At 33.6% G+C, this 26627-nt stretch overlaps 2 protein-coding genes across 3 annotated transcripts; one reads left to right on the top strand and one right to left on the bottom strand.

Annotated features, from left to right (window-relative positions):
• Positions 1-242: 242 nt before the first annotated feature.
• LOC140055466 (hormonally up-regulated neu tumor-associated kinase-like) lies at positions 243-7078 on the top strand. The gene is made up of 8 exons (XM_072100804.1): positions 243-395; positions 2104-2299; positions 2742-2838; positions 4646-4701; positions 5290-5446; positions 6014-6141; positions 6259-6687; positions 7032-7078. The coding sequence occupies exons 1-8, from the start codon at positions 243-245 to the stop codon at positions 7076-7078; spliced, it is 1263 nt and encodes a 420-aa protein (XP_071956905.1).
• Positions 7079-8494: 1416 nt separating this feature from the next.
• Positions 8495-26394, bottom strand: LOC140054295 (threonylcarbamoyl-AMP synthase-like). 2 transcript variants are annotated; one of them, XM_072099231.1, is made up of 5 exons: positions 26311-26394; positions 13144-13339; positions 12219-12453; positions 11154-11290; positions 8495-9701 (listed from the first exon to the last, which is right to left on the bottom strand). In XM_072099231.1, the coding sequence occupies exons 1-5, from the start codon at positions 26342-26344 to the stop codon at positions 9644-9646; spliced, it is 660 nt and encodes a 219-aa protein (XP_071955332.1). In that variant the 5' UTR covers positions 26345-26394; the 3' UTR covers positions 8495-9643. The 2 variants fall into 2 exon arrangements, with proteins under 2 accessions (XP_071955332.1, XP_071955331.1); XM_072099230.1 differs by lacking the exon at positions 26311-26394 and adding an exon at positions 21008-21145.
• Between the last annotated feature and the right edge of the window lie 233 nt (positions 26395-26627).

The raw sequence follows: 26627 nt of genomic DNA, 5'->3' as shown, positions 1-26627 counted from the left end.
TCGGCTTTCAAAGCATCCTATTGGGTTTCTAAGTAGTCTGGTAAACCACCTGATTGTTCCCTTTTGGGTCATTATGGTCCGAATTATAGCGGCTTCAACAATGAGTGTGTGGACCTGGCCTTTGTACATTTAAAGAAATAATTAGTAAATCAAAATCAACCTGTCAACCATCTGATCAAACCTAAACTAAAATTCACATCAACAAGAAGAAATTGAAGAGATAAAGAATAACATTAATAGATATGTATTCGTCGGCTATACAGCATCCGAGATGGGAAGAGGTTGTGAAATATTCTCATACCAAACGTGTTGGTGCGTATCTTATCGGAAGAAACATTGGGGAAGGAAGTTTCGCTAAAGTGAAAGAAGCGTTGCACTGCACTGTCGTCGAAAAAGTAAGTAATTCAAACACCTTGCAAACATGCAGACAAAGTCAGTGTTTTCAATGTCCACATTCAAAATTCCGATTTACTGTAAACTTTATGTATAATTATATCTTATAATTTATTATTATAATTAAAATGATACTGTATTTAATAGTAAAAGTAGAAATTATGTCACAATCCGACTATGCTTCGAATTCTATAAGCATAGAGAGTAAAATATATATTTTGTTAATTTGAAGTTTTGCTGTTCAACACAAAAACGAATTAAAATGTTCAGTTAATATTTAAATAAAAATGTAAAGCCACTTATTAGCGTTTCTTGTGGAACAGGAGTAAATAATAAGTGATAATGTAAAACCAATTGTAAAATGTGTAAAATAAAATAAACTCTCGATTTCGTTCTAAAAATAAACGAATTATTGCTATCCACTTAAATTGACTGGACAACTTAAAAATTAGGAAAATGTAATACTTTCAAGTGTCTACCACTAATTCCTGTCACCCTGATGTAAAGCGTGTGTATTTATTTTATTTGAAATAATGTTGTATTTTTAACTTATACGTATTTTTTTTTAATGAATTACACATATAACTGTTTAAACAGTAATTAATGCAGCAATTAAACTTACCGCAAAAGTTCCTGCCTTCTGGCGATTGTAACGTGATCCAAACCGGGTCATTGACAACTTCTAGATTAATTACAATTTTCCCACCAATTAAAGTAACGTCAATATTTTCAAAACATTAAAACAAAGTATCTGACCATAAATTAATAACTTTAATTTTCTATAAATTAGTGTAATTAAAATAATACGAAATTTGTAAGTGGTTTCCAAAAATTACTCGGTGATTTTTTTTTTGTCAAACATATTATATAATATATATAATTTAAAACTAAATGTCTCAGCATTACTGCATATCTACAATATTATACGGTACAGGTATTGGCATAACATCATGAATGTGTGTTGTTTTTGGTTAAGGCCAATTTACACAGACGAGCGCGGTAACGGTAACAAAAATGTCATAACGGCGAGCTCGAGATAGATAGAGATTCTACGTGGGAAAAACTACGCGGTTTTCCACTTACTGTTACCGCTCGTCTGTATAAATTGGCCTTTAGTATTAATGATGACCTAAGCCTGTTAGTTAATAAGCCATTGTCTGGTCTTTACCATATTAATTACATCAAAAATAGAACAAGAAACTTTGTTAGAATACAAACAAGCCTTCACAGATATACTATTCCATCTACATTATGAATATGTATATGGCCTATTAGTTAGGGACAGTTTATTTCATTAACAGCCAATTAACTTCCGATTTGTGACATTACACGACGACACCGTGACTAACCCTACCCTGTATATATTATTTTTGGTCAGATGTTTTGCCCTACTCTGACGTAATCTGTCACTCTGACGTAATCTGTCTCTCTAATACAAGTACCTAAGACTTGCGAACAAATTCAATTGTATATTACTTGTATGAGTATGGCAAAACATCTGACCAATCTCAACACTCTGACGCAAAGCTATTCCACAGTAGTTTCCAATAATTACAATCCTACATTATTTTCCCTCAGAAAAATATTTACAGAACAAAATGTTTTATCTGAAATCTCTAGTATATCGACAATTGTTATGAATGTTAAAGCTCTTACACTAACATGCGAAATGAAATAAAATAAATGCAAGTGGAATATATTTTTCTTCAGGTTGCTGTCAAGATAATTGATAAAAAACACGTAGAAAAAGATCAGTATTTAAAGAAGAATTTACACAGAGAAGCCAAACTTCTGCAACTCATACGTCATCCGAATATTGTGAAACTATACGAAGTTTTAGAGACAGACAACTATTATTACATGGCAATGGAGCTGTGTTCCGGTGGTCCACTGTTAAATCAACTAGGTTTGTTCTACAATCTGACTAGTAGTAGCCTAGTACTAGTAGTACAGTCTGACCTACACGTGCAATTTATTGACTACGGGGTTTCTTGATAATGGTGTTAAAAGAAAAGCCCAGAACTTGTTTTGCCTCTACTTCCCCACATGTTATGCTAACAAGCTTAGGCCTTTATATATACTTTCCTTGTTGTACAGTGTATGTGGCATACAACTGTTAGGCATATAGACATACTTATATAGGCCTAATAATAAACCTCCCTATACCTGTAGGACTGGAATAAAAAAAAAGATGTGTAGGGAATTACCGTTAAAAGAAGTAAATTCCAAAATCATTGGTTTGATAGTAGACCTAGTGTTTGTTATGGAAGTGTGGGGGTCATCCCTCTATCCCTAACAACATCATTTATTGTAAATAACTTTACCATTATATTGCTTTATTATTTCAGGAAAAGATAAAAGGATGAAGGAAACAGAAGTGCGTCATTACGTTCGACAGATCACGTCAGCTGTTGGTTACATGCACCAAGCTGGTATCATACACAGGTATATAAAATAATGTTTAATATATAGGCCTACATAATGGGCCATAATCTCCGACGACGATGACCTCAGATCTAAAGTATTATTAGAATCAGTTTAGAAAAACTTCTCTGATGCTGATGGTATTTATTGGGTATTTATTAAAATATTATAATTATTTATTATCCTCTGCAATTAGGTTTATAAACTCTACCTTTATAACAGAGCCTTTCACATTCGTCAATATGCTTTCGCAGATAATTGGTCAACTCACCAATTTTGAACGCCATTTGTTTACCTAGTAACGCATCAACAAACTTTACCCACCTACTAATTTCTAATAATTTACATAAAATCTTGAATTTAACCAGTTTTTTTCAGCGTATACACAAAGCAAATATTAGTAACGTCTACGGTATGCATATTCCAAACGTTTTATTTTTAGTATATTTTGTGACAGTCTTGAATTGAATTTCAGGTTACTGGTTAAGAATAATTATTAGTTTACAATTTTGTCATAGTTCAACATAAAAACAAAAGTTAGAGGAAAGCTTGAAATGTTTATAAACATCTGAAATGTGAATACATTGAAAGTGCATCTTTCATAAAAAGGAGGGTCATCATCACACACACCAGGGGTTTCATTTTGTCATTCGCCTTGTTTTGTTACACGTGTTGCAACCCTCCATACCAGCCCAGTTTAATTATAATTATTTTGATTTTAAGTAGGCCTACGTAATATCATGATTTGTTGTTAGATTTTAAAAGGCAAAATCTCATCAAGAAATAATTTTAATTGAAACTGGTGCAGCAATAAACTTTCATTATCCTTACATTAGCCAGGCAAAGGAATATCCAGGCCTTTTTATGGTACAACGGACATTTTGGGTTGTATAGAAATTTAGTATCCGAGCAGAGAGTTATATTCCACAAGATTTATTTTATTAACTATTGGCAAAAATCAACTAACAACAAAAAGCTTGATTGTGTCAATATTCGGCCCCTACGGTATCTTATCCAAAAAATGGATAAAACAATTATAGACGTAAATTTGGCAATGATAAACCTTATTAAAGAACTGATGCCCGGACGTGTTAATGCCAATTTCAAGTTTTCTGGTCATTAGCGGTTATTCTGTTTGATCACAAATAGTTAACTTTTCGCAGGTTTGATCGTCATTTTCTAATCTATCTTGTCCAAGGTTTGCAAATAATCTATGTTTGACTATTGGCAATTATTGGTGAACAGTTATTACCACGCTAAACACATCCTCATAAAACGTATGTAGAATTAGCAATCCGGATCAATTGGGCAAAATGTGGATACTTATCAAGGTTATATAACGACTTTATCATTATATCTTCAAACCACTTTAACATGTATATTTTCAATTTGTGTGCAACGGTAAAGATGAGAAAATATGCGAAACATTGAAACTCTCACCGCCGAGACTAGGACCCTTTTGTATGCACACACTTGAATGGGGCTGTCGTGGTATGAATAACATGAATAGTAACTCTTTTCCAGCGTCAACACACAATGATGGTACCACACACCATAAATTGACGGATATGTTTTCAATGTATCCGTGTCAATTGTCACAAATTGAAACAAGGCCATATACATGGCTGCAGTCGCGTGCTCAAATTTGAGTTAGTGTTTACCGACCGACCAACCGACCGACATAGTGAGCTGTAGAGTCGCGTTGGACGCGACTAAAAATATTGTAAGAGATCGTCAGAAGTTTTGACTTCTCGACCAGGATTGTGAAATGCTTAATATCTATAATTTAATTTCATATTTTAATAATAATGTATAATTTAAATTTCAGGGATCTGAAGGTGGAAAACTTACTGCTTGACAAAAACAATAACATTAAAATAATTGGTAAGCCATGCCTAGAAAATTACTTTGTATTCACAACCAGGGTAAACAAAAGTATTCTGGAATAACGTTTCGTTAATTGCCAAGATTTACTTTTTTAAAGAAGAAATATTTCAATCATACATAGTACTACAAAATTTACGAATAAGCATAAATATTTCCAACCATTTCTCATCATCAGTACAATAATTAGCCTAGAGTACTATACCATTTCATTTCATTTAATTATTTATTCGGTATATTTAAGTATATACATAACAACAAAAAATGAAATTGGGAAGACCAGGGTCAACCTAGTGTAGTGTAGCTGAGCCGGTTGACCCAAAGTCAGTTTACACAAAAGACATAACGACAAAATACAGTTAAAGCGAATCAAAATGAATGTGAACTTTTTGTAATGAAGGCTGATGGGCTTTCTAGGACTGCAGCAACTGTCAACGGTCTAGGAAGCATCTTAACAACTGTATGTAGGCCTAATTGCGACAATTAGCATAATAAAGAAGATAAGCAGATAAACAACGTAACAATCAAATGACAAGCGTTTGTATTTTTCTTAAATTTCAATATTTTTCACTATTGTTTTGTATTCAGATTTTGGGTTAAGCAACCTAATTTCAAATCTAAAACCAGTAGTTCGAGATAGTGGCCTGTGCGTCTATATGGGCACTCAATGTGGAAGTCCTGCGTATGCCGCTCCAGAAATTATTGCTAACAGAAAATATGGACCAAAGGTGGATGTTTGGAGTATGTAAGTGAATAGATAAGAGAATATTATTATTGAATTAGATACTGTAATATGAGTCACATTGGAATCCTCTAAACTACCAACGGATTGTGGCATCGGGAAACCAAACGTTGGTAGACCACTGAGGTCCATCCCCCATTGCCACCCGGAATTCTTCCACTAAAGATTGGATTTACCATAGACCTATAGGTTCATGGTTTGGTCAAGGCATGTTGAGCTCCGGAGATTAAGAGTTTATCTGTGACTGCGTTACTGCGTGCCGCGGTGAATATGTACAAAGTACAATACTGTTGGTCATTTGTCGCAGCAGCCAGACTGTTCCTATCTTGACAACGCGAACTCAGTGCCCTGTTGTTAGATACGAACTGTCGCTTGTGATTAGTAAACTCACTTGCGTTGCGCCTAAGTTGTTGCGCATGTGTCCAAGTTTTACCATCACCATAATGCCTTTACCGCCACCATACCTGGCATATAGGCCTAAATAATATCAGCGTTTTGGCACCAATATTTATAGTCAACTTCGCCTTTGAGAAACTCATTTCACTATCTTTTTTTAATTAATTGGTTTAGAGGAGTGAACATGTTTGCAATGTTGTCCGGAACACTTCCGTTTGTTGTCGAGCCATTCAATCTCAAACTATTACTTCATAGGATGCTGAAAGGGCAGATGTCCGAATTTCCACCAAATGTCTCAACAGGTATGCAACCAGTCCATATTTGTAGTTATATTAAACATTGAATTATTTTACATTTTTGGCATAGGACATATTAAACCAAAACTATTGATAAATGAATATAAGTTTTTATTATTTTAGAGTGTAAAAGCTTCATTTTAAAACTATTGGAACCAAATCAAGTTAAACGTTTATCTATCTACCAAGTGGCAGCACATGAGTGGCTCAACAAGGGCTACATTGAACCTCTTACCATTCCTCCACCAGCTGGTAGGATTAGCAGAATGGACATCGACCCAGACGTTACCCAATACGCTAATGAAAAGTTAGGCTTGGATATTGATCACATGACCGAATCGGTGGTTCGTAATAAGGCCAATCATATATCAGCAATTTATTATCTTCTGCTGAAAAAAGTGGAATATAAGAACGCATGCGCACTGTTGTCGAGGATACCGTATTCAACAAAAGATTTTCATGAACTCTCTATCGCCGAGAGAAACGTAAATTCGAATGTCAGCGGGCAAAATCTCGTAGAAGAAGCCGTAAGTGAAATTTACATAGGAATCAGTATTTTTACAATCAATTTTCTTTTTATCCGTACTTTTACATTGTTTTATTTCACAAACATAGTACGAGAATTGATAACTTAGTTTATTTTCTATAAATTGACCCACATTAAGTAACCATAATACATAATATTATAGTTAATCTTTTTTGATGCAGTATACAACGGAACTTTTATAAAGTAGACAATGTCAAAGATGCTCTCCAGATGCTAGTGAGATGAGAGTGCGTCAAATTGTACTCAGTTACTTATATATTTGTTGCTATTTTGTTCGAAATTATGTTTTATCTTCTATGGACCAGAGATCAATCAAAGATTGAATTGAAAATATTTCTCTTCCTTTTAGAGCAACATACAGTCAAATCACTTGAAGCGGAACAGTCTCCACTTTAAGATGGCGCTCCTTGCTGGGATTCGTCTGGAGTCTAAGCAGCATCAAGATAATTCGGTTGAACCAAACAAGATAGAAAATACAAACGATACTCAAACAGGACAGAACGCAAGAGACAGGAAACATTCGAGTGATGACGGAGACGTTGACGAAGTTAGAAGAAAGTGCTCGTTCCAGAAAGATATTAATACTGATAATGAATTAACGAAACAGTTTGATGAAATTGTACATATGAAGCAGAATGGTTTTGACGAAGATGATTCCAGATGCAAGACAACGAAACGTATAGTTGGGAATGATGGCAAAGCAGTAGAAAGAGTTGTTGATAAGAAAAATAAAAAACCAACGGTTATGGACTTTACCGTGTTTGAAAAAAGGGAAAAGAAACAAAATAAAAATAAACAAATTACCAAGAGAGAATCTGAAAATAGAAGTATGGCACAAAGAGAAATTTATCAAAGAATTTGGAATAGAAAAACATTTGTCAAACCAACTCGGGTAAACATTTCACCGAATCGAGGACAAAGAGGCAACACACATCCAAAACTTGAGAGAAATAAAAGTTTGGAATACAATCGTGGGCATTCTTTCGTTGTTTCAAAAACTTCTTTGTCAAATAGAAAGTTATTTTATCAAAAGCTGCCAAACCTCCAAAGAGATTCCGACATTAGTCCTGAAAGTTCTGAGCATTACAAGCGGATGGGAGTCGATCAATCATTACTCAATGGAAAATATACGTTGGCGCCAGTTTGTAGGCGTGGAACGACTCACAGCTCATCTAATTCCCCTGAATCCGGCGTGAAGCCAGTGAAGAGGAGAAGTAACTATCAACCACCGAAAACAACAAAAATGTACAATAATAATTCTAACAATGTTGTTGGAAAAATACTTATAGACCGAAAGAAATTGAAGTCTCAAATCAAGGTGGTTTTAACGGATAGAACGAAGATTCAGCCTAAATTATCAATCGTCAAAACGACAAGAAAGCCGTCCATGCCTTCAATGATAGGTGACACACATGTTACTCCTAAGGAATCGCCAGGAGACGTCAATGCAGAGAACAGCCAGTATCAAGAAGTCATTGTCAGACCCGTACCAGAGCTCAAACCACCATTAATTAGCATCAACAATGACCGAGTTGTGTTTAGAAAACTGTCGGCAGTTCTGTAAACATTTCTATAGCATCCGCGACACCTCAGTGTGCAATGTCATTCTGAAAATTCAATACAATTTTCCATTTGTCGATATTATTGTACAGTGGTATGTGATGTATGTATATAATGTAATTATTTATTTGCTTATTTTACCAGTAGGAATTCATGGAAATGAAATGATCAGGGTCAAAATTATTGGTATTAAATTTTATAATTATTTAATCAATACATTTAATCGTAATTTTCCTATTTTCCTTTCTAATACACTGTATTAGGAAAGTCCTAAAGATAACCTAAATGCACTACTGTACCAAATTACAAAACACAATGTTCATAATGTTTCATATCATGCTTGTCCTGACTCCTCAGCTTTTACACACACCACAAATAGTATGGGTCCTTGTCTAAGTTATTCATTTAACAAAACCATTTTACGGAAAACAACCTATTTTCTATGAGAAAAACCAATCGGAAAATTACAATTTATAATACATACTTAGTTAAAATAATAGAGAATAATTCTTATAAATAGTTTAAATAAAATACTGGTTTCAAGTACACTGCTTTCAAATATGATTAACACAAAACAATCACAGAAGAATCCCTATTTAGGGTGACCCTTTTGTGACCCTTAATAGGGTCTTTATGTGCACTACAGTGTGTTTCTCATCACACTACGTCATGAATAGTCATTGAATAGGGGTTGGTTAAAACATCCCCTTGTTTGACCACAAAAAAATGTGTTTCCTTAACAGGGGTGTGTCCTGAGTAGACACAATAACAGATCTAAAAAAATCAAGATGGTACTGGCTGTGGTCTGGTAACGTTCCTCCCAACAAGTCATCGATTCATAGAGGCAAAGAGTAAAACTCTCAGAAGTAATGATGAAGAAAATCTGCCTGATGGTGAATCTTAATTAACTTGACTAAACTTACTTACTTTATAGTTCAAGAATATAGATTACAGTGTTATGTAATGTTTGAAAGTTTAAATAATTTAATATATTATAGTTCAGGCCATCTTCATTTCGACTCTATTTAACTTTTTGAATATACAAAAGTAAGAAAATAAACCAGACTACTGAAAACTACTTTGTGCTAATCATTTTAAATATGTCACAAACATCAACATATATATAGGAAATCTTTAAAAAATTATCAAGCCTGTGACATTACATAAATATATACAAAACATCTCTAATGGCTTAAGCTCTGTCTACACTATCAAACTTTATGTGGCAACAAAATGTGCTGTGCCCATATATGGACACGATGATGATGACACAACTATATTTAGGCACATCACACTTTTTTTGTCAAACTAGTTTGATAGTGTAGATAGAGCTTTACAATGTTGATCGCATATTTGGAATGCTTTTTAATAGTTTAATTCTTGTATACCTTGCACTCTTTGTTACCTTTCTTCTTTCAGGCCATATTTTTGTAAAGTGTTAACAGTATCTTCATATGCACTAAGAGAAAATACAAACAATTTAAAATTGTGGCTAGAATAAAAGTGTGTGTGTAGAAGAATAATGGTTCACTAACACATACTAGTATTGTGAATAACAATAATATCTAATAAAGTAATATTTTGCACTCCTTCTAAGTGGTGTCTTCCAATTCCCCCAGAAAATTACACTTGCGGGCTTTGTTCCTCCAGACTGTCAAACGAACATATTGGGGTTGTTGTAAGGGATTACAAATGATTGACCCTTTCAATAAACTATGACTGACCCTTACTTATCTAACAGATTAATAACTTTACCAGACAATAAGTAAATAAAGCAAGATAGATATTGGACATTTAATAATTAGGGTAAGCTGTTAAATCGCCTTCTTATCTGTTTGTAGTATAAAGTAATGTGTTAGTTAAACATAAGTTTATGAGTTTGTTGTCAAATTAGACCAACAACCCACAAGCTTTATATGAAGTAGAACCCCTCTGTTGGGACACTGACTGGTGTGGTAACAGTGTTACACAATACAGCCTGGTAAACAGTGTTGCACAGTACAGTCTGGTACAGTGTTACACAGTACAGCCTGGTAAACAGTGTTGCACAGTACAGTGAGTCTGGTACAGTGTTGCACAGTACAGTCTGGTACAGTGTTGCACAGTACAGTCTGTTAACAGTGTTGCACAGTACAGTCTGGTACAGTGTTATACAGTACAGTCTGGTAACAGTGTTGCACAGTACAGTTTGGTACAGTGTTGCACAGTACAGTCTGGTACAGTGTTATACAGTACAGTCTGGTAACAGTGTTACACAGTACAGTCTGGTACAGTGTTGCACAGTACAGTCTGGTACAGTTTTATACAGTACAGTCTGTTAACAGTGTTCCACAGTACAGTCTGGTACAGTGTTACACAGTACAGTCTGGTACAGTGTTACACAGTACAGTCTGGTACAGTGTTACACAGTACAGTCTGGTACAGTGTTGCACAGTACAGTCTGGTACAGTGTTGCACAGTGCAGTCTGGTACAGTGTTATACAGTACAGTCTGTTAACAGTGTTCCACAGTACAGTCTGGTACAGTGTTATACAGTACAGTCTGTTAACAGTGTTCCACAGTACAGTCTGGTACAGTGTTATACAGTACAGTCTGGTAACAGTGTTACACAGTACAGTCTGGTAACAGTGTTACACAGTACATTCTGGTACAGTGTTACATAGTACAGTATGGTACAGTGTTACACAGTACAGTCTAGTATTCTAGTACAGCCGAGTGTCACACTGTACCGGATAATCACAAGTATTTGGTCAATAAATGAAAAATTGATTCTTGCTCAATTTGGCTTGAATTATTTGTTCTCTATGGTTCTCATTAAAATCCCATAAATTTGACAATTCTTTTTTGCTTATGATAAAAAATACATTATGTACATTATACAGATATAATCATCTTCCAATAATGAACTTACCTTCCGTTTCTAATAATCTTATAATAACCCTGATTTGATAAATTTACAACTGTTGAACCAAGCCTGGATGCCTTGGTCTCGCCGATCACACCACCATCAAATACTAGATCTAGTTTCGGCCATAATACTTCAAATTCCTAATAATGAAAACATAGAAACCCCATTTTAAGTACTTAGACAATTCAATTTTAATTAATTAATTTCATAATAAAGTCTGTCTACATAGCAACTTATATTTTAGTATTTTATCTTTAGTGAAACAGAATTTAACATTCCATGAGATACAGTAAGTACATCTGTGCCTCTGTTCCATTACAGTAGAACACCTCCTTTGGGACACCCCTATTCAAGGGACATCCCAATTATGGGGATATTTTTCAAAGAGAACAAGGGGCAAAAACACTACGATCAACCTCTAATCAGGGGACACCCCATTCCTATTCAAAGGACACTCCTATTCAGGGAACATACAGTATTAAAAAGAAACTTTCTTGTTTAAAAGAATATATATTTTAACCCTGGCCAACCCCTAATCAGGGGACACATCTATTCAGGGGACATTCCTATTTAGAGGTCTAAAGATTATGGAGACACTTTTCTGTGAGGAGAAAGAGAGGCAATATATATAATATGTTTTCAGACAATGGCCAACCGTGTAAATTATTAAAGATGTATTGTCCCCCTGAAAAAATAATTCCTAATGAAATATTTGTTGAATATACCATTTTAATGTAACATAACAGTTATCCACTTTCACCAAAAATTAGATCGAAAAAAAAAGTATTTACCTGAAAAAAACTGTAATTTAAAGCAAAAAATGGCCAAATTGGCTGCCAGATAATGGGTTTTTGGTTGAATTTACCCATGTATTTTGTCAATTTATAGGTGAAAACATTTTTTTTTTCATTTTTTTTTTCTATGGAAGTGATTAACTTTATTAAAACTACAAAATAACATATTTAAAGTCTGATTTAATTAATCTTCATTTTTTGGGGGACAATACATCTTTAAGGGGACACTTTGCTACCTGTAGGTCTCGACGGTTCTATTGTATATAAAACTTACATTGACAGAAAGTGAACTTTGTTCTGAACTTATATTTGCACTTGTGAGAGCAAGAGGGCTCCCTACACGATCAGCAAGCTGACAGATAAACTGGTGATTTGGAATGCGGAGACCAATCAATGAGGTTGTTGAATTAAAGTCTGGATTGAGGGCAGCAGTTCGATGAAATACTACTGTAACTGGGCCAGGTAGAAGGTCATTTAGTAATGTGTTAGGTACTGTTACTTCTGCCCACCTAGAGAAACAGAAATTAATATTATTGGTTTGGTGATGATAGCATATAGAAATAAAATGATGTGCTGGTGGGTTACATAATTATTGAATAATATGCACTACATCAATCTATAGGTATTTTTTGTGACTTAGTGAATATGAATACAACTAGAAAAAACAGTAATATAAAATGCACCAAGTGAAATAAAATAAACAATAAAGAAGATAAAAAGAATAGGGAGTGTGAATGGGTAAAATAATAATTATTAATAATGGCATAAAATATGCAGACGATTCTGTATCTAAATTTGTCAGTACCAAAGGAAAATTCTATGATACAGGAGCACATATCATAGACCCTAATACAGATCACATGTGATCTTTTTATGGTATCTTAATTAATGTAACTAGTTTTTAGTGGGCCTCCTATCACAAGCCCCTTGGGGTTTCTTGGAGGTCCCTTTCATCGTTTAAATGTTTTACTCCTCGCTTGTTTTTGTTTGTTTATGAGATGAATAAGAGATTTACGTTATGTTATGCTGTGTTACAGAACTTGCCTTAATACTTTTTATATTTTAATGAGAAGATAAGAATCGGGTGGTGATTTATGACTTGACAGTGATAATTATTTTTGTAATGAGAATTTTTTTTTTCAAGGATTACTTCCATAATTCTATATTATATTCCATCAGGATATTAAGAAAAAACTTACTTTTGGATGTCTTCTATTCTTGAAACACATATAGCGATTGGTTTATGAGGATTGCGGCTTTTTATAGTGTATAGATCCTGGACTGCCTCAAATGACTGCACCATGGCTGCGATGCCATAGATAGTGTCCGTAGGCACTGCTATCACCTTACCATTCTTTATACGTTCAGCAGCCAAAGCAACTGCTGCTATTGGATCTGAAATAAATAAGAATGGAGAATATTTACAAAATTTATTGACAAAAAGAGACATTTCGGAATCATAATAGAGACATTTTCAAGATCATCAAGCAGGTGCAGTTCCAGGATCGAGGGTAACGTCGCTACTACTAAGGGCTACTATTTTTTACTATTTATTAATTATGTTGCACCCTGTCAATTAATACAAAATTTAAATGAACACCTGGTGGATTAGAATTTTACTCTTTTAAAATTAAAGGTCAAAAATTTGCATATTTAATATTAATATCATTAATTACAGAGTGTATTACAGTAGGCCTAAATAAACTAGGCGCTTTTTGGGGGTTTTCTTAATTCGCCGTGGCTAAAGATACGGTACCGTATCCTAACTTCCGTTTACTAAAGGTACGGTAAAATTGCATTACGTCATAATCAGCCAATGGGGTGGGGTGCTGGTACGTGTGTGACGTCATCGTATAAGGACTTTGGATTTTTTTCACATCGCGTCTGTAGAAAATGCCTATCCGCCATGGCTGCATGGATGTACAGTATGTGCTTATGATTCTGTGACTCAGCCTCGGGGCTAGACCTAGTAATGTTGAATCCAGAATCGTCGATGCTGTAGTATAGAGCAAGATCATGTGGTTGGTGGACGTTACACAAAGCGTTTAAATCATGCACTCAACCTCAAATATTATTTCATTATACAACATTAAACACTACACTACAGTAGAAATATGTTGATAGCCAAATTAGAAGTAAAGGAATTATAATTCAATGTTGGAAATTGTGTTGCGTCTAGTTCATTCATCCATAGGCCTATAGTTACTATGAGGGTTTTATTTTTATTCCAAATTGCCTATTTAGGCCTATATTTTTTAATAAACTTTGTTTACAGATGGTGACCATAAACAAAAAGCAAATGCGGACAATAAAGGGGCCCTCAAATACTATGATTTAGACAATAGGCCTATCCCCAGGTCTTAGTCACAGAAATCAGCGCACACAATCACATGCAGCTGGCCCCAGCCTGGCAAACAAGCTCATATACCGAGGCTATAGCATGGTTATAGTACGTAGTAGGCCTCTTTTGAAATGGTAAATTTCTGTATTCTAGAATTAAAATCAACATGTTTTAGCCTATCAATAATAACAGACGTAGGCCTAGGATACATTTAGTTTTGTCACACGACGGGGATAATAGCGATAAATGAAGCATAATAAAATGTTAAGCCGCTGGTTGATCACTGTTTTCGCGATATGAAAAAAAATCCCAAGTCCTTATACGATGACGTCACACACGTACCACATGTGTGATGACGTCACACATTGGCTGACTATGACGTAATGCAATTTTACCGTACCTTTAGCAAACGGAAGTTAGGATACGGTACCGTGTCTTTAGCCACGGCGTTAATTAATAATAATAAAATTGAAAAAAACAACAAAAAAACATAAAACTGTTTATACTATACATAATAAAAGAACGATTAAAACATTTTGGCGCTAATGCAGTTTCGTACCCACCCCTTAAAATTACTCCAAATGATTTCAATACTTCATCTAGCCTACTCACGAGTTGTCTACAGCATACAGCAAGCATAAAATGGTAAAATATCGATAATTTCTTATTTATAACTATTTTTAATCAATTAATAATTGAGCACCCTTCAGAAATCCATCGCCAGCTTAGCTTCGCGAAAATCATCGCTAGGCCTGCCGATGAAAGTACGGAGGCCTCATAGGGCATCGATCTATAGAGGACGCTGTTATATGATCATATTATGGCGATAATAAAATATTTTTTACATGTTCTTCGTGAAACGGATTTTAAGTTTTTTTCATAATAATATTTTGTGTTTAATTATGTTGAATTCTATTTATTTTGAATGTTGTGTGTTATTGTCTTGTCAAATTATATTTTTTGTAAGGGTCCCTAATGATCAGCTTCGGCTGGATGGACCACCAACATAAAATATTGTTGAAATAAATTAATGAATAGACATGAAATGATGTATTCAGTGTCAGCAGAAGTAAAATAAATTCTAGTAATTGATGGAAAACATTTTTATTATAATTATTGTATTACTGTACATTACATTTCAATAAATTATATCTTTCTGTTTTTTAATTCTTTTTATTCATTTCATTTATTTATTTGACCTACAAACCATAATGTAAAATAAACTAAAACAGAGGAAAATTGGTCAGTACTTATATCTTCAAGAGTCGGCAGTTCCATATTTATCTTCTTTTCTGTGTGAAATTCTACTAGTAAAATGAAAGAACAAATTAAAAACATAACATAATTATGATGATACCCACAATGATGAATACAGCAATTGTATAGTATTTCTTTTCTTTATTAAAAATACGAAACGCATGTCGGAAATAATGAAAATTATAATTATTTGGTGCGTGCTTTAAACGTTAGTAACTACGCCCTCTATAGAACGAAACTGTTTACTCTATAGAGTTAATGTCCTGTGAGGCCTCCGTACTTTTATCGGCAGGCCTAGCGATGATTTTCGCGAAGCTAAGCTGGCGATGTATTTCCGAAGGGTGCTCAGTATTAATTGATTAACTAGAATTTAATTCGTCACTTTGACGAATTATAGGTGATCATTGTTATCATTTTAATGAAATTAACATTTTTTAAACATGCATGTACGTTAACATACGATCGTAAAAAGTTGATTTACGCCATCCTATGACATGATGCATAATCTTATATCGCTGAGTTGTGCCTATTATATGCCATATACAATATGTACAGTATATACTGTATATCTATACACAGTGTAGCATAGGTGAAATTACGGGACACACATCATGTTCTAATTTTTTGGTATGATGGAATTATCAAAATAAACTCAAAGATGACAATTTCGAAAGATAATAAATTGAGCAAATAAATATAAGAATTGGAAGAGAATCTGGCACGTAGAAGCGCTGTGCGCGCTCTTTGAAATTTGTATAACTTTGACGAAAAAGATGAAAAAACTACTTTTTAACTTCATCTGGCCATATGTTAACGTCACAACATCTGATACGCTTGGTTTTTATATGAATTCATATCTACATTTCATCAGCTTTCATAATAAATTATAATCGTCAAGGTAACCTTCAATTCTGAAGAGCTGTAAGATATTCAAATTTACGGCGAAGGTGAAATTACACGACCTACGTTATTCAAGTTTTTACGCGTGATGACGTCATCAAAATGACAACACTGACAACTTATGAGAAAGATAAATAATTAAGCAAGCACACACTGAAATTTGTGCGAAAATCGAGGTCAAATAGCGGAGATGCGCTCTATTGAATGTGATAACCTAAACAAAACGGAAAAAAATCCTAATTGTTAAATTCAAGTGGCCATTTGATGACGTAATACCATTTTTTACGTCTAATGTGTATATACATTTATATCTACAACTCAATGGCTTCACGAATAAGTTAAAAAACTTAGGTGTCATCGTGCATTCTGAAGAGTTATTTTCATTTTAAAAAAGACATATTTTTCACCATTTTCAGAACTTTTGTGAAATAAATGTGCGCATTTTGTCATTTTTAACGTGCTCGTATAGCGTTATTTTAAGTCGGAACTGACTCAAATTTGGTGAATGTACTAAGGATGGTGAGTAGAATGCGATTTCTACAAAAAAATCGTATTTTTACGCTTTTTAAGTATCGCGCGCGCAAAAACGTGTTTTTGCGCAGTAATTTTTTGAAACACGCAAATGGCCTAATTCATGCTCTAAATTGATCAAAACTTAATTTTGAGCCTTTTAAATTTTTAACGCGCGATTTCACGCGCATGTCTATACGTGCGCGTGCGTTTTTATTTGCTAATATTTTTACCTTGACCTGAAGTTTACGTGTAGTGAATTTCATAAATATGTGATAATGAATTATGGATATATGATTGATAATGTGATTTCACAAAATCGCGTATACGTGACGTCACGGGTCAGTGATCACGCTGAAAAGCTTATTATGGCTAAGTTAAAGTATTTGAAAGACATTGTAAAATTTTTGTGATCATTGCTATTCAACTTTTTGAGATATTTGACGAACAAAAAGTGTACAGAAAGAAGAATAATAACTAGACATGAAACTCGTCACTTTGACGAGTTAGTTATCCGCACAACGACAAACGCCACGTGCACGTCATACGTTGGAATATTTCACACACAGATAAAGATTATGGCATTATGACAAGAACTGAAGAATATGATATGCTGTTAGTGCTGAATTCAGTCAATTTTGTGTCATATAGTATACATGCAAACAGTATAATCTGTATACATATTACATACAGTGTAGAATAGGTGAAATTACGGGACCCGCCATTTATTCAAATTTTTAACATGGCGACGGTATCAAAATGAAACACTTCGATAGCAATTTCAGAAGGAAATTATCTTAGGAACAACATATTAACGTGTAGAAGAAATTTGAATACGTAAAATATAGATGCGCACCCTTTTAAATGTGATGAACTATGACGCAAAATATTAAAATACGACTTTTTTTATTTAACTGGCCATATGATGACGTCACAACATCCGATTGGAAATTTTTTTACATGATTTCGTATCTACAATCCAATCGCTTCCAGAAAACGTTTAATCGTGATTATCACATTTTATTCTTACGAGCTATAACAGATTAAAATTTACTGTAAAGATGAAATTAATGCCACATGTAATTTAAATTTTTAGGCACGATGACGTCATAACAATTAAAATATGTTTAACTCATGCGAAAGATAGTTGATTGACCTAGACAATATCAAAATCGGGGTGAAAATGGAAAATGTATAAGTGGAGATGCGCTCTATTAAATGTAATGAGCTATGACGAAAGATACAAAAATCCTCAATTTTATATTCGTGTGGCCATACGATGACGTTAAAATGTCCGGTTAGCCATATTAATACATGATCCGATATCTACAACTCATCAACTTCCAGAATATGTTATCCACAAAAAGTTGACCGTGTAGTTTAGAAATTACGATTGTTTAAAAAAAGGCATAATTTTGACAAATTGTTGTACTTTTTCATCAAAAACGTGCGCAAATTGTCCAATTCGACGTGCTCGTATGACGTAACTTTAAGTCGAAATTGTTTAAAAGTTGGTAAAATTACTAGAAAAGGCTGGAAAAACATAAATTACGCGAAAAATATATGTTTTTAATGCTACGTGCGCACCGCACACGTAAAAATTTGCGCATGCGTGGGAATTTTTTACATGCTTAAAATGACATGAAACGCGTAGAAAGTTGATTAGAAATTAATTTTTCGCATTTTAAAATTTCAAACGCGCGTGCGCGCGTAACTTCTTGTAAAACATGCCATTTTTTGTGCACAAACAGTTTGCCCTTGATATGACTTAAATTTTCACAAAATGTAAAAACAAAATTACGCTTGGTTTTAAATCTATGATCAATTTAAAAAAATCATAAAATCACGCGTAAGTCACGTTGCGTAACTATGACGTCATTCAAAAATAGGAGGTGCACAACTTCACGTAAATGCCCATATGTTGACAAAGTTATGAAATGTTATGTTTACCCATTTTAGAGATACGCTCTGCACAAAAAGTGAGGGAGAAAGACTGAAGAATAATGAAAAAAAAAAAAAAGACACAGGACAGTTCCAAGGAGTTATCCGCTAAATGCGGATAACTAATAACAATAACTAGACATGTAACTCGTCACTTTGACGAGTTTGGTTATCCGCCGCACAAGTGGTGCAACATTAACATTAAGGGGATAGGTTGAGGACAAAAGGAAGTGTTCACGTTGGCATTAGGACCTGAACTGAAGAATATGATATGTTGTTATTGCTGAATTTTATTATTTAAATTCATATATAGTATACACAGTATAATCTGTATCCATATCACATACAGTGTAGAATAGGTGAAATTACGGGACCCGCTATTTATTGCAATTTTTAACATGTTGACGGTTTTAAAATGAAACGCGAAGGTAGCAATTCCGAAACGAAATTATCTCAGCAACAACGTATTAGCGTGTAGAAGAAATTTGAATACGTGAAATATTGATGCGCGCTCTTTTAAATGTAATGAATTATGACGCAAAAGATGAAAATACGACCTTTTTTATTTAACTGGCCATATGATGACGTCACAATATCCGATTGGCAACATTTTTACATAATTTCGTATCTACAATCCAATAGCTTCCAGAAAAAGTTTTAATCGTGATTATCACATTTTATTCTTACGAGCTATAACAGATTAAAATTTACTGTAAAGATGAAATTGATGCCACACGTGATTTCAATTTTTAGGTATGATGACGTCATAAAAATTAAAATATTTTTAATTCATGCGAAAGATAGTTGATTGACCTAGACAATATCAAAATCGGGGTGAAAATGGAAAACGGATAAGTGGAGATGCGCTCTATTCAATGTGATGAGCAATGACGAAAGATACAAAAATCTTAAATTTTATATTCGCGTGGCCATACGATGACGTCACAATGTCCGGTTGGCCATATTAATACCTAATCCGATATCTACAACTCATCTACTTCCAGAATATGCCATCCACAAAAAGTTGACCGTCTAGTTTAGAAATTACTACTGTTTAAAAAAAGGCATATTTTAAACGAATTTTTTAACCTTTTCATAAAAAACGCGCGCAAATTGTCCAATTCGACGTGCTCGTATGACATCTCTTTAAGTCGAAATTGTTTAAAATTTGGTAAAATTACTTGAAAAGGCTGGAAAAACAGAAATCACGTGAAAAAAATACGTTTTCAATGCTACGTGCGCACCGCACACGTAAAAATGTGCGCACGCGTGGGAATTTTTGACATGCTTAAAACGACTTGAAACGCGTAGAAAGTTGATTATAAATTAATTTTGCGCATTTTGAAATTTTAAATGCGCGTGCGCGCGTAACTTTGTGTAAAACACGCAATTTTTTTCCAACAGAAAGTTAGCGCATGATATAAATTAAACTTTTGCAAAGTTTCACTTTAAAATGTTGTTTGGTTTTTGACATATGTTAAATACGAGAAAATCGTTAAATCACGCGTACGTCACGTTGCGCAATTGTAAACATCATGAAAAGCTTCGCTTGACGACGTTACATAAATGTCAAAATGTTAACATAGTTAACAAAATGTTATGTTTGCAAGTTTTAGAGAAAAACGTGCCACAAAAATCATACAGAAAGAAAGAAGAAAAATAAAAAGTTGATGTTGATTTCGTACAATCACAAGAGGTTATCAGCAACTTCGTTGCGGATAACCAATAAAGATTTTGTACAATAACAATAGGTGATCATTTTATTCTAAATGATCACCTAAAAATAGTTTTAAATAAAAAATTATCGATTTTTTACAATTTTATGATTGCAGAATGTTGTAGACAACTCGTGAGTAGGTTGGATGAAGATTTTGAGTAATTTTAAGGGGTGGGTACGAAACTGCATTAGCGCCAACATTTTAATCAAATAATACAATTCTAAAAATCACAAAGCCATTCCTGTTAGTTTCATCATATTGCATCATCGTATATTCGCGGGCGACAGCGCGATTCTGTGCCGCCTCGCCTGATTCAACTGCCTCCACCACACACCACACGGTAGGCCTAGGCCTAGAATATTTGTTGCAATTTTATGCACTACAGACAATACCTACCGTTTTTAATGTGAATTATCTTTGACATCGCTTTTCTTAATAGTTTTGGTTGTAATATATAGGCTTTTATATAATTGAAATGAGGAATGAATCTACTCATTTTAAAACATAGTCCTAATACGAGCCATCCATGCTGCTGATTTGTACACGTTTATTATGCAATAGCTCATCTCGCAATATAAGAGTGTTTTGATTTATTGTCATAGCGCCCCCAACTACGGCACATAGGTCGAATAAATGAGTACAGATTCTATGTAAAGATCTCATTCAAAAAACATGAAAATGAAGATTACAAAAAAAAGTTTTAATGAAGTTTATCACTGCCATAGAAAAATGAACAAAAAAATACTGATTTCACTTCTAAAATAATAATAAACAGTTAAATTTAACCAGATACCCCATTATCTGGCACATAATTTGACTATTTTATTTTAGTTTATACTAATTAATTAATTAAGCGGCCAAGCATCCTTTACATCAGAACATTAATTTAGGATTTTCCCCCAAAAAAACTTAATAAATACTTTGTTAATAATGGTATATAAACATGGTGTATCACCTAGTTTTCGTCGTCACTAGTTTATTATAAATGTATAAAAAAAATTACATATATACTATATATATAAATCCAAAAGCAAATTATTGAAAAAAATGACAATGCTGTGGGTATCAGTGGCTGGATCTCAATGGAGTATACAAAAAAAAAGAAGCGAAAAGCTAAATAAAAACGAAAGTAAAACAGCCAGGAAAGATAGCAGAGCTTTCGGGCAACACTAGCCCTTCATCAGTGCAAGTGATATATATATATATATATATATATATATATATATAAACACAAGAGGCAAAGAACATTAATTCTAAACCGCCTGGTGATATACTGAAATTTAATTAATTAATTTGAAACGATAAAGATGAGGAAATCTGTGAGAATGAGAAAAAGTAGCCCCAACCGAAACTCGAACTCGGACCGCCTGCTTGATATGCAGATGTCCTAACCATTAGACCACTGGGGCTTTCATGGTATTGTTCGAACTCGATTGGATAACGACTCTTTTACATTCTCGGCGTGGTACGGCGGAACAGCACTAGTCCTCAGTTGTACGCACGCGCAACAGAGATCAAATTGATACGCCCTCATCTTTATATATATATATATATATATATATATATATATATATATATATATATATATATATATATATATATATATATATATATATATATATATATCAGGGAAGAGTTAAATTTAACTCGTCCCTGATATATATATATATATATTTTAAAATAATTAAATCAATCGATACTATATGATGCCTAGAGTATACTCGCTCAAAGTTTTTATTCTACTTAGACTATTTTACGTTACGAAAAATGTTTACTACTGATTGTTAAAAAAATTATTGATAATAAATCATTATTTACGAAGAAAGAACAATAATTAAAAGTGTTACGTCAAAAAGTCGAGCGGCCTTTTTTTGTAAGAAATATTTCTTGTTTTAAATAATGAATCGATACTATATGAGGGCTTAGAGTATCTCGCTCGAAGATGTTAGTCTCTTTAGTTTTCTTCGTGGAATAAACATTCACAAACAGTTTCAAATGGATGATTTTGTTGTGAAAGAAATAAATCGCCACTCAATAGTTTGTACTGGCCTACAGGATTCTGTACTCCATCAAAGATGTCACTAAAAATAATTTAATACAACTTATTTGTATATAAATTGATGACGTCAATGGACATATAATAACATATAAGGTAGGCTATTAGGTGTACTACCAGGCGGATACACCAGGACAAGATTTATCTTTGTGGTATTAATTAGAGAAGGGATTCGTGGTATTAATTACAAGAGAAGGTGATTTCCCATTGAGGTTTTAGCCTTCAAGATAGGCCTATATGGATTAGTGGTTGGAATGTAGTAATATCTAAATCAGTTCGGTTAATGTAGGCCTATATTCAATATAGGCCTAATAATAAACTTATAACATTAGTAGGAAAAGTAAAAGTTGGTCTTGGGTTGAATGACACGCTGTTTCCTGACAATAAGAACACAAATATCAAGATCTGCAGGAATATGCTAAAATTTAAGAAATTAATTTGCTAAAATATGATTATGTTAAGAAATTGCTTTGCTAAAATATGATTATGTTAAGAAATTACTTTGCTAAAATATGATTATGTTATCAAATGAATATGCTAAAATATGAATTGTATATGTTAAAATGATTATGTTAAGAAATGAATATGTTTAAGAAAATGAATGCGCTAAGAAATGAATGCGCTAAGAAATGAATGCGCTAAGAAATGAATGCGCTAGAAATGAATGCGCTAAGAAATGAATGCACTAAGAAATGAATGCGCTAAGAAATGAATGCGCTTAGAAATGAATGCGCTAGAAATGAATGCGCTAGAAATGAATACGCTAAGAAATGAATGCGTTAGAAATGAATGCGCTAGAAATGAATACGCTAAGAAATGAATGCGCTAGAAATGAATACGCTAAGAAATGAATGCGTTAGAAATGAATACCCTAAGAAATGAATGCACTAAGAAATGAATGCGCTAAGAAATGAATGCGCTAGAAATGAATGCGCTAAGAAATGAATGCACTAAGAAATGAATGCGCTAGAAATGAATGCGCTAAGAAATGAATGCACTAAGAAATGAATGCGCTAGAAATGAATGCGCTAGAAATGAATGCACTAAGAAATGAATGCGCTAGAAATGAATGCGCTAGAAATGAATGCACTAAGAAATGAATGCGCTAGAAATGAATGCGCTAGAAATGAATGCGTTAGAAATGAATGCGCTAAGAAATGAATGCACTAAGAAATGAATGCGCTAGAAATGAATGCGCTAAGAAATGAATGCGCTAGAAATGAATGCGCTAGAAATGAATACGCTAAGAAATGAATGCGTTAGAAATGAATGTGTTAGAAATGAATGCGCTAGAAATGAATGCGCTTAGAAATGAATGTGTTAAGAAATGAATGCGCTAAGAAATGAATACGCTAGAAATGAATGCGCTAGAAATGAATGCGCTAGAAATGAATACGCTAAGAAATAAATGCGCTAGAAATGAATGCGCTAAGAAATGAATGTGTTAAGAAATTAATATTTAAAGAGATGAATATGGTAATTTATGAATATTATGAAACGTCATTACGAAATGAATATATTTTAGTAATAAAAGAAAAAAAAAAGATCTGCAAAAAACATTCTCAGCATTAATGAAAAAACGGGTAACAGCAGTAATTCAGAAAAAAAAACTACCGTAATTTAAAACAAATGATAAAATGCAATGCGAGAATGCTGGAGAGGCCCGGATCCAGGCAGTACTGGAGGGAATGCCAGATCATCTCCACCAGATAAAATTAATTAAAATCATATGGTAGGAAAAGATGTCAAAGATGTATTGTTCTCCAACAAAACATGAAACATGACTAATAAAATCAGAATTTGAATATGCCATTTTGCAGTTTTAATAATAAGTATTTACTTCTGTAGAAAAAAAAACGAACTAAAATAAGAATTTCATTCAACAATCATAAGGATTAATTTTTTTACCAAAACATATTATCCTGACAGAAAATTTGACTTTTTTTTTGTTTTGCTTTAAATTACAGTTTTTCAGGTAATTCATTTGTTTCGACCCAAAAATCTTTGGTCAAAGTGAATAACTATTATGTGACATTAAAATAGAATTTTCAAGAAAAATTTTTTTTAAATACGTTCAGGGAGAAAATAATCTTTAAAAATGATTTAAATTCTTGTTATCTTACTGGAATATGATGGTTTCGGCCATTAAAGGTAAATTTTATGTGAACTACAAATAAATTTAAATTATATTATTTAGTATTTGTGTTAGGAAAGCACAGCAATCGCAAACAAAGCTATGTGGTTTGGCGATCAATTTAATTTTGTCTAATTTAACAACCGGAACACATGACGTAGGAACTAGATATTTTGTCGGGAAAATGAAAATCGAAAAAAAGGGAAATGAAACCCACATCGTGGACCCGAAGGAATTGCAAAGTTCTGACAATCTATGGTCTTAGGATTAAAATAATGAAATATTATTACATCATAGACGTTTTCAATTAGTAAGAAATGCCATACAGTTTTGGTGCAACCTAGGCCTTTAAAAAAAAACAACATCCCGAATATTGTCAAACTATTTCCCGGTACAACGAGCTGACCCAATTGCGGTTTGCACAAACAACAGTTAAGGTCGTGATGATTGGTTATTTATGTTTCGGCGGGCTTATGCTTGGTTTCCACTAGAGACGCAACACAACGACGTAACGCAACGTAAGGATTTGACCAATCACAAGCGATGATTTATTCGGCTGTCGCTTGTCATTGGTAAAGCTTGGTTCCCACTAGAACGTAACGCAAGGACGTAAACGCAACGCAAGCGTTTTAACCAATGAAAAGCGAAGTTATAGACAGTTAGCAATCACAAACGAGTGGGAACCAAGCTTTAACACGCTTACGTTGCGTTAACGTCCTTACGTGCTTCTTGCATTTAATTGCGTCGATTGACCAACAAGTGGGAATCGAGCAAGCAAGTCGTAGTCTGTGGAGTAGTTTTAACGGTAACGAAAACAAGTATCAAGATGCTTGGTAAATTTTAGTTCTTGGAAGTCATGAATCTACTCAGTAAATAGAAGTGTGTAATAATAGAAGATTGCATGTTATGCATGTGACGGGGCAAGGAAAAAAACATAGCCCAGGGACGTTTATTCAAGGCGTAGTTTATTCCAAAATATGGCCTAGTTGAGGTGTGGCGGAGAGTGGATGTTTATTATTATTTACAATAAAAACATTTACATTTAATAGCATCTTAAGTGACTGGTATTTCCGATTATCTAAAATGGTCCTATACTTATTCTCTTAAAACACGACGACGAATGAAAACGGGGCGTGGTGGGCATTGTAAAACTTTAAATAGAATGGTATGTCCGGGTAATATATAGTTTTATTATACTTTAACCTTAATTACAACTAATTTATAAATAGTGTAGGAAGAGAGGCCACCGTTACTAGGTTAGTGCTGTTATGGTACCACAAACGTCATACAAACTGATAATTCGTTCGCACCCCCACCACTACTCCCCCTTCCACCTTCAGGGTTTCATTTTAGCGTTAACTTACTCTCAATCAAAACATGGACTATACTCGAGTAAAGAAAAAAAACAATATAATAAAGGCACCGTTTTATTTTCACGACGATTTTTGAACAAAATGATATGAGATATTTTATATCACTAATGCGCATGCGTATTATGTTTTCACCTACTTTTAATGACGTGGAAAAACGTGCAATCAATCATAACTCAGGCTAATGGAAAACAAGCGTAAAAGGTACGTCATCGTGCCTAAAGTGAATTAAAATAAATATTTAGTATCCTTGTCATATATTTTAAAATCTATATTTGATGGTGAACCGGATGACCCAGATGGATCCGTGTCACTCTAGTTTGTTGCTGTTTTGTTTAGTTGTCAATTCCATATATACATTGAATTAAATCCAATAAACATTTACTTTAAATTACAAAAAAAGCAAACAAAAATTATAACATAAAAAAGCAATATAGATGGTGGTTATTTTCTTAA

The sequence above is a fragment of the Antedon mediterranea genome, chromosome 7 (genome assembly GCF_964355755.1).
Source record: "Antedon mediterranea chromosome 7, ecAntMedi1.1, whole genome shotgun sequence".
Lineage (NCBI taxonomy): Eukaryota > Metazoa > Echinodermata > Crinoidea > Comatulida > Antedonidae > Antedon > Antedon mediterranea.
Note: the sequence above shows the minus strand (reverse complement) of the source record. Positions and strands in the feature narration are given on the sequence as shown.